At 60.5% G+C, this 16,402-nt stretch overlaps 1 protein-coding gene across 3 annotated transcripts; it reads left to right on the plus strand.

The window, feature by feature from the left end:
* The first annotated feature begins 5,227 nt into the window (after nt 1-5,227).
* On the plus strand, nt 5,228-11,936 carry LOC144306999 (antigen-presenting glycoprotein CD1d-like). Of its 3 annotated transcripts, XM_077886544.1 has the most exons (6): nt 5,228-6,490; nt 6,629-6,749; nt 8,338-8,616; nt 8,953-9,231; nt 10,137-10,239; nt 10,338-11,936. In XM_077886544.1, exons 2-6 carry the CDS (start codon nt 6,707-6,709, stop codon nt 10,357-10,359), a joined length of 726 nt encoding a protein of 241 aa, XP_077742670.1. In that variant the 5' UTR covers nt 5,228-6,490; nt 6,629-6,706; the 3' UTR covers nt 10,360-11,936. The 3 variants fall into 3 exon arrangements, with proteins under 3 accessions (XP_077742670.1, XP_077742669.1, XP_077742671.1); XM_077886543.1 differs by having other exon boundaries at nt 5,229-6,749; XM_077886545.1 differs by lacking the exons at nt 5,228-6,490; nt 6,629-6,749 and adding an exon at nt 8,091-8,242 and having other exon boundaries at nt 10,338-10,547.
* The last annotated feature ends 4,466 nt before the right edge of the window (nt 11,937-16,402 follow it).

Consider the following 16,402-nt stretch of genomic DNA (forward strand, 5'->3'; position numbering starts at 1 on the left):
CTATCATAAATAAATAAAAATTAAAAAAAATATATTTTTAATTATAAGTGAAAAAAATCCAAGCTATGGCAGAGAAACAAAGGGTCTGTAATAGCAAACAGGTAGCATCTTTTGTGTTTCCTCCCTCGCCTGATGCTCAGAGAACGGCAGGTGCAAGTGAGACCAGAGCAGGGCTGCCAGGCTGCGCGGGGCCTCGCTGGCCTCCGTGGGGAGCTGGGGCACCTGCCGGCAGGACCTGCGTGGCCTCGCAAGCGGGGTTGCTGTCCATGAGAGTTAGGATGAGGCTAGGACAGCACCGTCTACTTAAAGGTAGAGCGGAAGCCACGTACATACTTAAAGCGCCCGGCAGTCATGTTAAAAAAAGGTAAAAAGAGCCAGGTGCGACTCCCTGTAATACACGCAGCCCGATGCACCCCAAATATGGACATTTTAGCGCGCGATTGCTATTTTTCAGATTATGAACGCGGTGTCTTATGTGATTTCCTAGTGGAAAAGCCTGGCATGTACTTCACGCGGTGACTGCGCAGCCCCGGGCAGGTGGCCGAGCTTCCCTGCGTCCTGGGCGGCCAGAAGGGCCCACTTCCCTCAGCTCCTTCCCTCACTGGTGTGAACTTTGGTTGACATGCCGTCCCTCATGGAGCGCGTGGGCTGTGGGTGAAATGGAAATTCACCGAAGGGTCGAAAAGTCGGGGCCCGAGCTGGGCCACGGCGGTCACAGTGTGAACCCCATTTTGTGTCAGTAACTTCCATTTCTGTGCCCCCGGGGCAGACGCAGCCCCTGAGATGCCACCTGGGACGAGGGCTGGAGCAGGGGGCGGATGTAGGAGAGCAGGAGCCGGAGAGGGGATGCAGGGCAGGCTGGAAGGAGGGGAAGGGAATGCACGAGAGGCCCTGGGGGGGGATGAAAAATCCCCCGGATCCGCGAGATCTGTGTAGACAACACCCCTGGCAAGTGTAGCTGTGTGTTTCTTGCAAAATGTTTCAGAGGCTCCTCATCTGTGAGTTGTGAGTCCTGGAGTTCTGGACCAGGTTCAAAGGGCGAGGTGTCCCGTCCTCTCCTTGAAGGGAAAGTTGTAGGATGTGAGAAAGCAGCCATTCAAGACATGTTTTCCTCCCTCTTTTCGGTTAACCTGTGAACTTTGTTCCTTTTCTTTTCTTTTTTTTTTTTTTAAGATTTTATTTATTCATGAGGGATACAGAGAGAGGCAGAGACACAGGCAGAGGGAGAAGCAGGCTCCACGCAGGGAGCCCGACGCGGGACTCGATCCCGGGACCCCGGGGTCACGCCCTGGGCGGAAGGCAGGTGCTCAACCGCCGAGCCGCCCAGGGATCCCCCTTTGTTCCGTTTCATCGGTGGCTAACACGCGTGGATTTCCAGGCCACTTGAGCCGCAGACCATGAAGGGAAGAGCCCGTGAGATTAGACCTTTATCACCGAAACAAGGAGTCTTAGAATCACAAGACCCCCCCCCGTCCCCTGCGGTAACTTCTTTTCCAGCGTGTCTGGCACGTGGTCATGCAGGTGCAGGACGGGCACCGCTCCGGGCCCAGCTCACACACACACAAAATCAGACCGTCTTTTACCGAGTCCCCGTAGCGGCTCTAAGGTCGTCCCACTCTTGTGTCGAGCTACATTGTGCCTTCGGTGACTTTCGCACCCGGGGCCTAACGCCACCTGCCAGAGCAGCCCGCCGGGTGAACGAAGGACGCGGGAAGGATCTTCAGACACGGGCTGGTCTGGCGAGCTCCCTAAATTGCTCTTTGTTTTGATGATCTCAGACTCTTCCCCGTTTTGAACGACTCCTTTTGGACAGGATGTCCCTGTAAATGCTCTTCTCCAACCAACCAAACAGTATCCAACACCGTGGTGAATAGTCTCCGGTAACAAAACACAGTTAGGTAATAGGGGCTGCCCCCCCAACCCGCCGCACCCCAGCCCGGGGTTCACAGACTTGTACGTTTCACCCGAAGATGATAAACACACAGTCAAGCCCAGACCTGCCTGTGTGAAAGAGAAGCCCCGAACCCACCATAGTAAGAGGGAGGGACGGCAGCAGTTCACGGGCGCGCGGGTCCTGCTTACACCTACGTGCTGGCAGCTGGCTTTGCTCTGCCCAGGCAGGGACCGGAGACGTGGCTTGGGATCGTGGAAGGTAGAAATTTGTGAGACGGGTCCCCTTCATGATGCTGGCTCCTCTAATAGGTGTAAAATCTATGACAAGGGGCCAAGAAAACCCTGCTATTGACCCCAGGAAGTGATGAGAAAGCTCACTAGGGCTTTGCGTAAAATTAAAAAAAAAAAAAATATATATATATATATATAAATCATGCTGGAGAAATTACCCTCCAGGCCTGCGATATGCGCTGATTTGAGGCCTGATATCATCCACCAGGACAGTGAGCCTCATACTGAGGAATTACATAAGAACTGATGGGGACCACTGGCATTCCTAGGACCTTGCCAGCAGCAAAATGCAAAACAGTTCTCCATGAATTTCCCCTGCAATCTAGGTCAGATGGGACGCTCACAGGGAAACAATTATAAAACCTCAATGGAAGCGTACGGACGGAGAGGAGGACCTAAGAACAAGTGCACGTTACGTTCGTGGAAGAGTCAGCAGTTACAGTAAGAAAATTCACGTCCCAAGAGCTGCAGGCAACGAAATAAGGCAAAAGATAATAAAACAAGTATGCCAAAAATGTAAAGTCAGCTAAAATGGGGGAAAAAAAAGGAAGAGAAACCCTCACAAAAAGAAGAACAGTATGATGAAAACAGGAGGATTTCCTCAAAAATCAGATGGACCTAATTTAAGAACTTAGGAACCAGTCTCCAGTATTAGCAAGTCAGTGAATAAGTCAGTAGCACAACCGAGATAGTTGAGTTGGTGACGTAGAAGGTGGTCCCCAGAAAAGTACCCAAAAGTGCAGGAAGGGAGGGAAAAGGGAGGAAAGAATAACTGTGAGCTGAAGAGACGTGGGGGAGAGCAAGAAACTGCAGCGGGTTTGTGCTGGGACGTCTAGGGCGGACTCGCAGGGGCCCTGGAGAAGCAGCCCTGAAAATATAATAACTGGGAGCCTCAGAAACGGAAGAAATACCTGAAAGCACCACCTAAGGAAGCGCGAGGGCTCCCAAGCTGGATGGCTGCAGTGCGGGGTCCTTGCACACATGGCTGCTGTGAACACGGGTCTCGGTGTGCCTGGGTGTGCACTGGGGCTGGTGGTGCCGTCGGGTGTGCATGGGTGTGAACGGGGGCTAGCGGTGCCGTCGGGCACACACGGGTATGCACGGTGTGCACCAGGGCTGGCGGTGCCATCGGGTGTGCACGGGTATGCACTGGTGTGCATGGGTGTGCATGGGGGCTGGCGGTGCTGTAGGGCACGCACGGTGTGTATAGGTGTGCACCGGGGCTGGCAGTGCTGTAGGACGCACAAGGGTGTGCATGGGTGCACACTGGGGCTGGCGGTGCCATCGGGCGCGCAAGGGTGTGCATGGGGGCTTGTGGTGCCGTTGGGTGTGCATGGGGGCTGGCAGTGCTGTCGGGTATGCACGGGAGTACATGGATGTGCACAGGGGCTGGTGGTGCCGTCGAGCATGCACGGGTGTACATGGGTGTGCACCAGGGCTGGCGGTGCCGTTGGGCATGCACGGGCGTGCACGGGTGTGCACCGGGGCTGGCGATACCGTCGGGCACACACGGGTGTGCACGGTGTGTACTGGGCACTGGGGCTGGTGGTGCTGATGGGTGTGCACTGGTGTGCATGGGTGTGCACGGGGGCTGGCGGTACCATCAGGCGTGCACAGGTGTACACGGATGTGCACGGGGACTGGTGGTGCCGTCACAGGCGTGCACAGGTGTACACTAGTGTGCACGGGTGTGCACCGGGGCTGGCGGTGCCGTCAGGTGTGCACGGCACCCGCGGGGTAGCCATGGGCCAAGGCTGCGCAGATCCGGTCTGTGATCTGTGACCCCAGCTGTGAATGCGGGGACCCTGCTTCACCACCGCCTCGGGCGGGGACCAAGGGCTCACCCCTGGAGCACGTGAGGAGCGTGCGCAGGCAGCGTCCACACTGGCTCGGCTCCCGCTGCGCCCGTGCTGCTGCTGGCGGCGCTACCTGTACTGATGGCTGAGCAGTGGGACGGGGGACCTCGGTGCCCAGCTCCCCTTCTGCCTCCCGCCCCGCCGTCTCGGCCCCAGGGTCCCAGACCCTCACACCCTGACTCACATTCCTCTCCTGGGTGGGAAAATCCCGAAAATCCGCTGGCCCTCCCCTGACCTCCGTCGCCAGCACAGTCAGGGCCTGCCGGGGGGTCTTAGGGGCGAAGGTGCGAGGTTTGGTGGGAAGAACGTGATGCTTGGGAAGAACGCAGCCGAGCTAGGGGCCCAGCGTCCCCACTGAAACCCGCGGAAATCTCGCACCACTTAGCCCAGCAGTGAAAGGTGAGTTAATACCACCCGTCTTCGTTCTCTTTAAAAAAATATTTGCGCGCCTGGGACGGTTGTAGGTGCTGAAGACCGCAGGGGACATAACCGGCAAGACACCTTTTGGAGCCTTTAGCAGGACGGGTAAGTCACCACTCAGACGGCTCAGAACGCCGCGGACTAGACGCGCTTAGTGACATTCTTGCCCGATACACATGCATCGGGACCTGCGGTGCGGCCGGCAGTGTAGTGGCCACTGGGCACCGTGTCGAGTCAGACCAGGGCAGGAGGTGAGAACGGAAAGGAGCCCTTTGATTTCTGAGAGCGACACGCGGGCGCCAGTTCTCGGGGGTCAGAGCGCCCACGACACTCGGGTGGAGCCTGCCGGGGTCGGCTCAGGTCAGCGGCAGGCCCAGCGCGGGAAGGAGCCCCGGGGGGCGCGAGAAGCCCCCCGGGTGGTCCCGGGGCCTCCTCCCCCCTCACCGGGAGGCCGGGGTGGAAGTCAAGCCGCAGACCCAGGTGCCCGGCCGGGCCTCCAGCGCTGGTCCTGTCTGTGGCCACTGTTGGTCAGACCCTTGTGATCCTCGGAGCGGCCTCCACCCTGCCCCGGCCGTGGTGGCCTGGGGTCACGGACCCTCGAGGCTGAAGGAAACCACAGGAATCCTGTCACCTGGTATCATCCTATCTCCTAGTAGGACGTGCCGCCCCCACCCCCCCCAATGCAGCCCTGAGAAAAAGAAGTCCTGGGCCAGGGGTTAGCAGACCTCAATCGGAGTGCTGGCCCACGTTGCTGTGGCCAGGCCGCTCCCTGGCCCCCTGGGGGTGATGACCCTTCTCTCCAGCAGTTGTTATGGGGGGCACGCGAAGTGGCCCATGTGACGGCTCTTGGGGAACCAAAAATGCTCTAGAAGCGAGGGTGGGCTTGATCTGGGGGCTCGGATGGTAGCCGGTTCCCAGCACCGGGGGAGCACTCTGGCCCCTTCTCCTGATGACGCCCGTGCCCTGCTTCTGTGACCCCAACCTGTGGGATGGGACCTGGCCTTGCCCCCCAGGGTCCTCCGGTGACTCCATGAGTCTCCTCCAGAAGGAAGCGGCTGAAGCTGTCGTGGCTAAATGCATCCGCCTCACGCGACCTTTGGAAAATTCGTTGGTGTATCTCCTCCATAACCCCGATCTCTGACGGTCATGCTACCTGGCTTTTGTTTCTGATAAAAAAAAAAAAAAAATCACAAACAGTTCTTGAGTCAGAAAGGATGTTAGCACTAGAAAATTCGAGGATGCAGATAAACTATAAACAGATTCTTCAAGTTTGACAGGAGGCTGGACGCTGGGAGGACGCTAAGTGAGGCACCGCGCTGGGATTGGGAGAGCCTTGATCCTTTTACTTTTCCGCCTCCTCTCTGGGCTTCCAGCCACTATTTGGTCAGTTTCACAGCTTAATTCAGTCACTCTCCCCGTGCAGCACAAATAATTTTTTGGAAGATTGTATTTATCTATTTGACAGAGAGAAAGCACAAGCAGGGGGAGCAGTAGAGGGAGAGGGAGAAGCGGGTTCCCCTTCGAGGAGGGAGCCCGATGCCGGAACTCGATCCCAGGACCCTGAGACCATGACCCGAGCCGCAGGGAGGTGCCTAAGCAGCTGGGCCTCCCAGAAGCCCTCAAAATAATTTGTCCGTGTGGTCTCAAAGTGTTCTGGGGCCGCACTGAGCGCCCCGAGGCGGGCTGGGTAAGGGCTGCCTCCCAGACACAGCCCTGTCTCTGGAGGACTGTCCCTGCACCCCGCAGGCTCCGCGGGGGCCGGGAGGGCTGGGAGAGAGACAGAGCTTGGCCCTCTTCTTGTTGTAATTACCAGCAGATGTGCGCGGGGAGCGGGGAGTGACACAGCTGGCAGCGGAGAGGGGCCCCTTAGGGTCTTCCTGTCTGCCTTTGCTCATTCAGGGAGATCCGGGAAGACCCCTTGAGAAAGTGACCTTTGAGCTGAGGTCTGAGTAAGAGAAACTACGCATCAGAAGGGGGTGAGAGGAGGAGCGGGCCTGGAGCTTTCCAAGCGGAGGAAACTCTACAAAGAGGTCAGGCATGAAGAAGCTTTGCATGTTGGAGGAACTGAAAGCCTGGTGGCTGGGCCAGGCACGGAGCAATGGGAGGGACACAGCAGGGCCACCGAGGTCAGGCCAGGCCCCATCCACCTCCGTGGTCTTTATCTTAAGAAACCTACTTCCGGAGATGCAGCCGCAGGTTAGGGCGGTGGTGGTGGCGCTGGAAAGGTAGAGGAGGACACACTCGAGATGCTTCCAAAGACGGGGGCTGGAGGAGTTGCCCAGGATTCAGGTAAGAGTAGTGCGGGGCTGGGAGGTGTCGGGGCGTCTAGGTTTGTACCTGCCAGAGGGGCCTGTCCTCACTAGCGTGGACGCTCTGGAGCCCCGGCCGGTTGTTCAGGGCCACTGGGAGCCGTGGGGGCCCTGCTGTCCCCGTGCAGTCGTAATGGGCTTTTGGCCTTTCGGGCAGAGGCTCACATCTGGAGGGTGACCGGAGGAGGGGCTGGAGCAGACGGGGCAGGTGGAGAGGCAGGGGGTGAGCGGGAGGGGCAGGGGGGCAGGAGGGAAACAGGAGCCTGGATGGGGGGGAAAGAGGGGCTGGGGACACTGAGGGGGATATTGATGAGATTGGGGGGTGCGAGGTGGGGGCAAGGAGATTGGAGGGGCGGGGGATTCAGATGTTGGAGGGGGAGGATGGGGGCGGGGGACGGGAGCTTGGGGGGAGGATGGGAGCTTGGGGTGGAGGATGGGAGCTTGAGGGGGGAGGATGGGGTGGGGGATGGGAGCTTGGGGGAGGATGTGGTGGGGCATGGCAGCTTCAGAGGAGGATGGGGAGGGGCATGGGAGCTTGGGGGAGAGGATGGGGGCAGGTGCTGGGAACTGGTGGGGGATGGCAGCTTGGGGGGAGGATGGGGCGGGTGCTGGGAGCTGGGGGGAGGATGGGGCAGGGGATGGGAGCTTGGGGGGAGGATGGGGACGGGGGATGGGGGCTTGGGAGGAGGATGGGGATGGGGGATGGGAGCTTGGGGGGAGGAGGGGCGGGGCCTTGGAGTTTGTGGGCTCGGATGGGGCCAGAGATGTGAGCTTGTGGGCTCGGATGGGCCGGGGATGGGGCTCTGGGGGAGGATGGGCCGGGGACGGAGATTGGAGGAGGGGACGGGGAGGGGCGTCGCGGGGGGCGCGGCCCGAGGAGCGGCTTTAAGAGCGGCATCCTGCCGGGGGGTGCGGGGGAGGGCGGCGAGGTGGGCTCCCCAGCCGGTGCCCTGGGCGCTCCGCGGCCGCCGCTGGGTGGGGGGGTCGCCCCGTGGGTCGGGGGAGCCCTGGGGGCGCGCGGGGCGGCGCGCGCGGGGGGCGCCGGAGACCCAGGGTCCCGGGGCCCCCGACGGGCCACGGCGCAGGTGCGGATCCCGCGCGGCTGGTGGCTGCTGTGGGCCGCGTGGCTGCCGCTGGGCGCCGGCGATCCGCCCGCCGCGCCCGGGTCCCCGCCCGCGCCCCCGTCCCGGTCCGCGCCCCCGTCCCCGCCCCCGTCCCCGTCCCGGCTGCGCTGCCTGCAGGTGTCGGTGTTCGCCAACGGCAGCTGGGCGCGCACGGACGGGCAGGCTTGGCTCGGGGAGCTGCAGGCCTTCGGCTGGAGCAACGGCTCGGACGCCGTCCGCTGCCTCCGGCCCTGGGCGCGCGGCGCGTGGGGCGCGGGGAGGTGGCGCGCGCTGCAGGAGCAGCTGGGCCTGTACCGCCGCAGCTTCACCCGGGACGTGCGGGAGCTCGTGAAGATGCTGCAGCTGCGCTGTGAGCCCCCGGCCCCGGCGGCCGCCCCCTCCCCGGGCCCCCGACCCGCACCCGCGCCCGCGCCCTGACCTGGTCCCCGCCCCGCCTGCTCGCAGACCCCTTGGAGATCCAGGTGTCCGCCGGCTGCGAGGTGCGCCCCGGGAACACCTCCGAGGACTTCTTCCACGCAGCCGTCCAGGGGGAAGAGATCCTGAGTTTCCAAGGGTCTCACTGGGTGCCCGCGCCCCAGGCCCCGCGCTGGGTGCACAGGGCCACCAAGGAGCTCAACAAGGACCAGGGGACCAGGAGGACGGTGCGGGAGCTCCTCCGGGACACCTGCCCCCCGTTTGTCAGAGGCCTGCTGGAGGCAGGGAGGTCGGAACTGGAGAAGCAAGGTGAGCCTGCCCCTCACCCCTGCCTGCACCCCGGTGCATGGGCGCTGGGGCCAGACTCTGGGGTCACCGGGGAGTGGGGTGGGGGCCTGAGGCTGTTTACTCCTCCTGCAGAGGCTCACTCAGCACCCCTGGGGTCCCAGGAGCTGAATTAGGTAGACAGTGGGGGTCAAGCAGGGTCTCTGCCCAAAGAGACCGGGGAACAGTTAGAGCAGTACACCTCACAGGGCTCTGCAGGGGATCCCGGAGGATCTGTGAGGGGCTGTGAGGGAGAGTCAGGAGGGCCTCCACCCCAGCGGGTCGCCACCTTGAGATCCCCCGCTTCCTCGTTGGACACAGAGCGACCCGAGGCCTGGCTGTCCGCGGGCCCCGCTCCCGGGCCTGGCCGGCTGCGGCTGGTGTGCCACGTCTCCGGCTTCCACCCCAAGCCTGTGCGGGTGACGTGGATGCGGGGCGAGCAGGAGCAACGGGGCACCCGGCGAGGCGACGTCCTGCCCCATGCTGACGGCACGTGGTATCTCCGAGCGACCCTGGACGTGGCAGCCCAGGAGGCAGCCGGCCTGTCCTGCCGGGTGAAGCACAGCAGTCTAGGGGGCCAGGACATGGTCCTCCACTGGGGTGAGGAGGGGCTGGGGCCCCACTGTGCACGAGGAGGGGGGTCTGCGAGCATCCAGAGGGGCCTGGGCCACAGGTGGGTTTGGACACACAGGACAGAGGAGTTTCCAAGATGAGCCCGCTCCCCGCCAGGAGGGCAGCCACTTAGAGGAACAAAGTCTGCACAGGAGAAGGGTCGGGATGGGGCACCGTCCACCATGGGTGGGGGCTCAGTCGGCGGAGCGTCTGCCTTCAGCTCAGGTCGTGGGATCATAGGATCCAGCCCTGGGTGGGGCTCCTGCTTGGTGGGGAGCCTGCTTCTCCCTCTCCCTCTGCTGCCCGCCCCCCACCCTCCGGCTTGTGCTAGTGCACGCTCTATCTCTTTCTCTTTCTTTCTCTTTTTCTCTGTCAAATAAATAAAATCTTAAAAAAAGGGGGGGGGGGTTGAGATAAATGTCCCATATTTAAGAAAAAAGAGACCAAACAATTTGCAGGTCCAGAAGTAGGTGTCAAATAAAGAATCCCAGGAGGGGTCCCTCCCCCAGAGAGGCAGGGTTGAGGGCTCCCTGACTGTGCCCCGCCTAGAGGCCCCTTGTCCCCAGCTCCTTTGAAACCGGTGCCATTCTTCTGAGTTTAGGGCTGAAGGGACGGGCACTGAGCTGGGTCGGGTCCGCTGGCCCTGGTCCCGCGGGGGGAGTGGAAGAGCTGACCCAGGTCGGCCTGGCCGCTGGGGTCCTTCCTCTGCGCGGGGTCCCGCCTTGTGCTCCAGCGCGGGGTCCTGGCCCCTAGGCCCGGAGACGAGACGGGCTCCCTGGATTGCAGAGGAACAGAGTGGGCGCTCCCTGGGGGGAGGCGGTGAGAAGTGCTTCGACACCCTCCTGTGGGCATAGGAAGGGGTCCTGGGGTGAGAGCCTGTGATCCCCACGCAGGGAGGAGCCGCTCCTCCGCGTGGCTGGTCGCCGTGGCCGTGCTGGGGTCCCTCCTGGTGATCGGGTGCCTTGGATGCTCAGCCGCCTGGTGCAGGGCGCGCCGGTAGGTGTCCCCTTCCTGACCCCCCTTCCCTCAGCCTCTCCCCGTTGCCTCGCCCCCTGCGCCCCCCTTAATGCCTTCTCCCCCCTACACCTTCTCAGCTCCTATCAAGACATCTTGTGACTGTGCTCGCCGCACCTGCCCGTGTGGGACTCAGGACCCCAAGGGCCCAGGACGTGGGCGCAGCGGCTGAGGGTGAAGAAAGGCTGCCTCGGGGACACAGGACACTCACAGGGCAGCTTGCATCACGGCCCTTTAACAGTCTAAGGTCAAAGCTCTTTCTCAGTAAACTGCAAGTTTCTAAGCCGCAAGGGGTTCTGTAAACCAGGGCGTGCAAAGGTCCGGGGGCACGCAGGGAACGCCGCGCGAGGCCGTGTGCGGCCGTCAGTGTCGGGTGGCGCCCTCGGCCGCGATCTGGGAAGCGCTCGCGCCCCAGGAAGTCGGAGAGGAAGGGGCGCATGAATAGAGGAAGAGCCTACATTTTCCAGGGGAGCCGATGGCTAGGTTCTCGCGCGAGCCCGTTAACACGCGCACTCGAGCTCTTCCAAGACGTGTGCCCCGCGCCGCGTTCCCCTGGGCGGCTCCCGGATGGCCGCGGGCGGGCTCAGAGTTCGGGTCTCTTTTGGAAAAGAGCTGGTCCTGAATGACAGGTTGGTAGTTCGGGGGCACAGCTGCTTCTGCGAATCCGGCTTTAACAAGGGGGACATGTTCCTCTTTCAGAGAAAGGCTGTGGGAAACGGGGGTGTCTCAGGGTTTATTTGCTGTAACTGATTTGCGAAGGGGAAATGGGAGCGGGTTAGGAAAAAACAGAACAAAACAAAGTTACTCTGGGTGGGGCGGTTTTTCCCAAACGGCCACTTTGTTGAGATTGGAGGAAGGGAGTCCTGAAGGAGTCGGCTTGGGCCGGCTGCGCTGGTCCCGCCCAGTTGGGGACCCTCGAGTGTCTCCGGGAAGTGGGGCTAAACTTTGGAGAGTGTTTGCTGGAGAGAATTAGGATATTCGGCCTTTTGTACGCTGGGCCCGCAGGTGGAGCCTTGGATGTGGGCGAGGACCTCCCGGCTCCCAGGGCCCTGGTTCCCAGCTGCCTTCTCCTGACTGGGACCCCGTCTCGGCCCTACTAAGTGAGGGACGGGAGCGGGGCCCCCGGAACGTGTGTCTGAACAGGCCTTTGGGGGGTTCTGACATTCAGACGCGGCGCCTTGGCTTTGGGGAACGCGGTGCCACGGATTCCTCCGACGGCTAGTGGGGCCCCGGGCCTGGGCTTAGTTGGGGGGGCGGGGGCTTCCTGGAAGGGGAGGCTGGAGGCGAACCAGCAAGGGCCTTGGCCGCAGGGTCCTCCTGTGTCAAGTGGAAGCAGGATCCTGACTCAGGCGCCCGGCCTTGGACCCCCAGCCTGCAGAACGGGGTATAAGCCACCCCTTCCTGGCATCTGGGCACAGCACCCGGCGGGAGACGACAGGTGACCTCCCGGGGGTGGGGAGCAAATGCGGACCAGCGTGTGGTGTGTAACGCCTTCACAGCAGGGACCTGGGGGCGCCTGGGGGCCCCGTGGGCCGGCGCCTGCCTTCAGCCCAGGGCGTGACCCCGGGGCCCTGGGATCGAGTCCCACATCGGGCTCCCTGCATGGAGCCTGCTTCTCCGTCTGCCTGCGTCTCGGCCTCTGTCTCTCGTGAATAAATAAAATCTTTAAACAAAAACAAGGACCACCCCCCCTCGCCCTGTTACCGTCCCTGATACCACCTGACCCAGGCGCCCAGTTGGCTCATCCTCCTCCCGCGGTGGAGGCTGTGGACCCTCCCGGTGGCCGGTGCACACTCAGGCCGCACGTTCCAGTCCCTTCTGAGATCGGTGGGGGTGGGGGGGCCCTGCCCGAGGGAGGGAGGGGCTGCCCCAGGTCCCGGCCAGCGCAGTGGGTCTGAGAGTGGGTGCCCACCCTGCCAGGCCCCTCTCACCTGGAACGCACAGTAGGTACACGGATGCCCGCCCTGCCAGGCCATCCTCCCACCTGGAGCACTCAGTGGGTGTACGGGTGCCCACCTTGCCAGGCCCCTCCGCCCCCCCGGGCTGGGAGCGCACAGTGGGTGCGCAGGTGCCCACCCTGCCGGGCCCTGCCACCTGCCCAGAGCACCTGGACACGGCCCTGTGCCCTCAGCCGGGCCATAACCTTCCCATGCCCTGTCTGCACGACACCGGCGCCCCCAAGGATCACTGGCACGTTGTCCGTCGGTCCGTCCGGGAGCCCACTCCACCTGCAGGGCCTTGCCCGGCCTATGCTCGTGCCCCTGCCGTGTCTGCAGAACTGCTCCAGCGTGCGCACCGACTGCAGGCCGCGTGTGGCCCTCTCGGCCTCCACCTGCTCCGACGACGCCTGCGCTCTAGCCCTGGAGGGGCAGGGTCACCTTTCCAGCCGTGCCTCCTTGCACATTCTTCCCCTGCCCTGCAGTTTTCCGAAGGGTCTTCTTTTTATCTTAGTTACCGTCTTCTCACGTTTACCGATTCTACTAACCCCCGTCTGTTTTGCTCATGCTGTGGTTTCTGCTTCCTAACTGGACTCGGGTGGATGCCCGTGGTGCGTCTGTGACCATATGGAGGCCTTAGCGCGCTCTCCGAGGCTGTCCCTCACCTGACCCTTGCTCTTAAGTCTGGCACAGAGTCGATGGGCTTCGCGGTGAGGCCGTGGCTTCCCCTCCCAGAGCTTCCCTGCCAGGCCATGCTGGGGTTAGGAGGCGACCCGGTGATAAACCAAGCAGGGCAGGCGTGACGGGGCACAGGCTTTTGAGGGATGTACCGTTTGCTGTGCGTGCACAGCCCCGGCTTCCAAGCGCCACCTCCCGGGATGGGCCTCTGTTCTGCGGAGGCCACGGGGACCCTCCCGTGCGACTGTCCACTCCTCAGGCTCCCTGCCCCGACGGTCTCCCCACGGCTTCTGCGCCCCCTGCCCCGTTGGCTCAGTGCGGCCGCTGCCGTGGGGTGCTGCGCGGGGAGGCTGGGCCCTCCGGCTGCGGTTTCCAATTCAGGCTGGCTTCCCCCAGGGCTTCTGTGATCCTGCTGCACCGTCCCTAGAAGGCTCTTCTACATTTAGTCCCTTGGCTTTTCACCCTGCACCTGACCGTCTTTTCTATTTCCCTGGGAAAGTCAGGATTATCCAGGAATGAGTCCCACATCTTCCTCCTTCTGGCTCACGGGGTGAGGGGCTTTCCCCTCACGTCTATCAGCGGACACACGTCCACCTTTGCTAAGCTGGACCCTTCCACCTGGCCTTTGTGCAGCACAGCCCTGGGGCTTGTGCCTGGTGTCTTGACCCTGGGGGCTCCCCACCTTGAGCGCACCCCTGTTCCTAGACGGCCTGGGACATTTAAAACACAAGCAAAAAAAAAAAAAAAAAACCCTAAAAATAAATAAATAAATAAATAAATAAATAAATAAATAAATAAATAAATAAAAAACCATAAGCGGAAAAACTTTGTGGGCCCAAACTCATTTTTTTTTGGAAAAATTCTGAAGTTATGTATCTGGATAATATTTCATGTTTGAACGCATGTCTTCATTCCTTTCCTTGAGATTTTATTTTTCATTCTTACCCACGCACGCAAGGTGCCCGTGCATTCCCGTGTGCCCCGGGGAAGAATGTTGCAGAACGGGGAGACAGGAACCCCAGGTTGCGTCGCCGAAGGTTCAGTGATGGCAGACGGTGTAGGACGTGGCAGGTTAGACTGGAAGATCTTCGCAAGCCAGAGCAAGGTGTGTGTGAGGGCTCTAGCTGCCCGTGACACGTGTGCCAGGGCAGCGGCAGGTCCCGGGGAGAGTGACCAGGGGGCAGTCCTGGGTGGTGGAGCGGGGAAGCTGTGACACATGCTTGTGACTGTGGCACCGAAAGGTCAGGACGGACACCGGATCTGAGAGGCGGTGCGGGAAGCGAGGCGAACATTTGAGCCTCGCTTGTCTGCGTGGCTCAGGGGACAAGCACCGGGGGTTGTTGGATTCGGGTCAGGACTCCGGGAACCGCGGCAGAGACTGGGGAAAGCTGAGGTTCTGTGTCCCCCCCCCCCGCCCCCGCCAAGAGGAGTGAGGCTCAGACCTAGAAGTTAGAGGTCGAGCATGGAAGCCAAGCAAAGTGCTGTGCGCTCAACCTGCAGTCGAACATGTACACCTGCCACCTGTGGGTTGCGAAGCATTGTCTGCAGCCGCGTCAGGGATGACCCCCAGCCCTGAGCCAGGGAATGTTGAGCCCCCCGCCGGGCCTGTGCTGGACAGTGTGTCCGACGTCGGGATGCACACGGACATCCCCGTGGGTTACGACGTGCTCCGTGTGAAAGAGGCCTCCGAGGGAAGCCTCGTTTGCGTGCGGACACGCAGCGGCTGCGGGCAGAGGAACCCGAGGGGGAAAGCAGCCTGGTCAGAGCTTCCTGAGAAGATTAATTTCAAGCTCTAGCTTGAAATGGAGGGAAGTGGGAAGTCACATCCGCGGCCTGGATCTCGGATTCCAGATTTCAGCAGCGCCGGCCACATCAAGGCCTGACAGCTCCGGGATGGCGCTGGCCTGGGGGCAGTTTCACCTTAGAAATGTAGAGTCCACTCCCGGGAGCGCATTTTGGAGGGTGCAGAGTCGCACGCAAAAGAGAAACGGGAAGTGGGGCCGGTTTCTTGCTGGGCAAAGAGCGCTCGACACAGAGAATGTGCTGGGAGGCCCGGGCCAGGCCGGGTGAGCCGTGAGGAGCCCGAGTTGAGATGCCGGCCTCGTGGCCTTTGGAAAACCAAGCAGAAGTCCTCTTCTCTCGAGCCCGAGACCCAGCTGGCAAGGCAGAGGGACCCTTGTGTCCTCTATAGATGTGACGAGAAGAGCTAAGCTTAACTCTTCCTGCAGATGGTAAGACCTTTCATACATGGAAAATCCAAGCAACAATGTGGAGAAAGGGGAACCCTCTTGCCCCGTTGGGCTGCCCCTCCGACCCTGGGTCAAAGCACATCAGGTCGCCACGGCAACCCCAGTGACGTCAGAGGCCTGGCATGACGTCACGCTGTGGCCCCACGGGGGAACCCACCAACCTTGCCAGCTTTTTTGAAGAAGGAGGACTGTATGGGAGACTCTGCTGTGTTCTAGCTTTGGAGGGGACGATGTGAGCTGGTGCAGCCACTCTGAAAATGTGTGGAGGTTCCTCAAAGAGTTAAAAATAGACCTGCCCTACGACCCAGCAATTGCCCCGCTGGGGATTTACCCCAAAGATACAGATGCAGTGAAACGCCGGGACACCTGCACCCCGATGTTTATAGCAGCAATGGCCACGATAGCCCAACTGTGGAAGGAGCCTCAGTGTCCATCGAAAGATGATGGATAAAGAAGCTGTGGTCTATGTACACAATGGAATATTCCTCAGCCATTAGAAACGACAAATACCCACCATTTGCTTCGACGTGGATGGAACTGGAGGGTACGATGCTGAGTGAAGTAAGTCAATCGGAGAAGGACAAACATTATATGGTCTCATTCATTTGGGGAATATAAATAATAGTGAAAGGGAATAAAGAGGAAAGGAGAAAAAATGAGTGGGAAATCTCAGAAAGGGAGACAGAACATGAAGACTCCTAACTCTGGGAAACGAACTAGGGGTGGTGGAAGGGGAGGTGGGCGGGGGGTGGGGGTGACTGGGTGACGGGCACTGAGGTGGGCACTTGACGGGATGAGCACTGGGTGTTATTCTATATGTTGACAAATTGAACACCAATAAAAAATAAATTTATTAAAAAAGCTATTCTCTCTATTAGCAATAACCAACTAGACCTGAAAACGGGAATAAATAGTCCATTCAAAAAAAATGACAGAATTATAAAATTCTTAGGAAGAGATTTCACAAAAATGGTACAGACCCCAAATGAAGAAAAGGCAAGGAGTCCTCTGAGGGGCAAAAGACACGTTCTGAATGAATGGAAACATACAGTCTGTTCTTGGTTTAGAAGAGTTAAAATAGGGATCCCTGAGTGGCGCAGCGGTTTGGCGCCTGCCTTTGGCCCAGGGCGCGATCCTGGAGACCCGGGATCGAATCCCACGTCGGGCTCCCGGTGCATGGAGCCTGCTTCTCTCTCTGGCTGTGTCTCTGTCTCTCTCTCTGTGTGTGACTATCATAAATAAATAAATAAATAAAATTTAAAAAAAAAAGAGTTAAAATAA

The sequence above is a fragment of the Canis aureus genome, chromosome 38, assembly GCF_053574225.1.
Source record: "Canis aureus isolate CA01 chromosome 38, VMU_Caureus_v.1.0, whole genome shotgun sequence".
Classification (NCBI taxonomy): Eukaryota; Metazoa; Chordata; class Mammalia; order Carnivora; family Canidae; genus Canis; species Canis aureus.

Coding starts and splice junctions, on each gene's coding strand:
- LOC144306999 (XM_077886544.1), top strand. CDS start 6,707: ATGCTTCCAAAGACGGGGGCTGGAGGAGTTGCCCAGGATTCAG. Junction 8,617..8,952: donor GTCGGAACTGGAGAAGCAAG/GTGAGCCTGCCC, acceptor CGTTGGACACAG/AGCGACCCGAGGCCTGGCTG. Junction 10,240..10,337: donor GCCTGGTGCAGGGCGCGCCG/GTAGGTGTCCCC, acceptor ACACCTTCTCAG/CTCCTATCAAGACATCTTGT.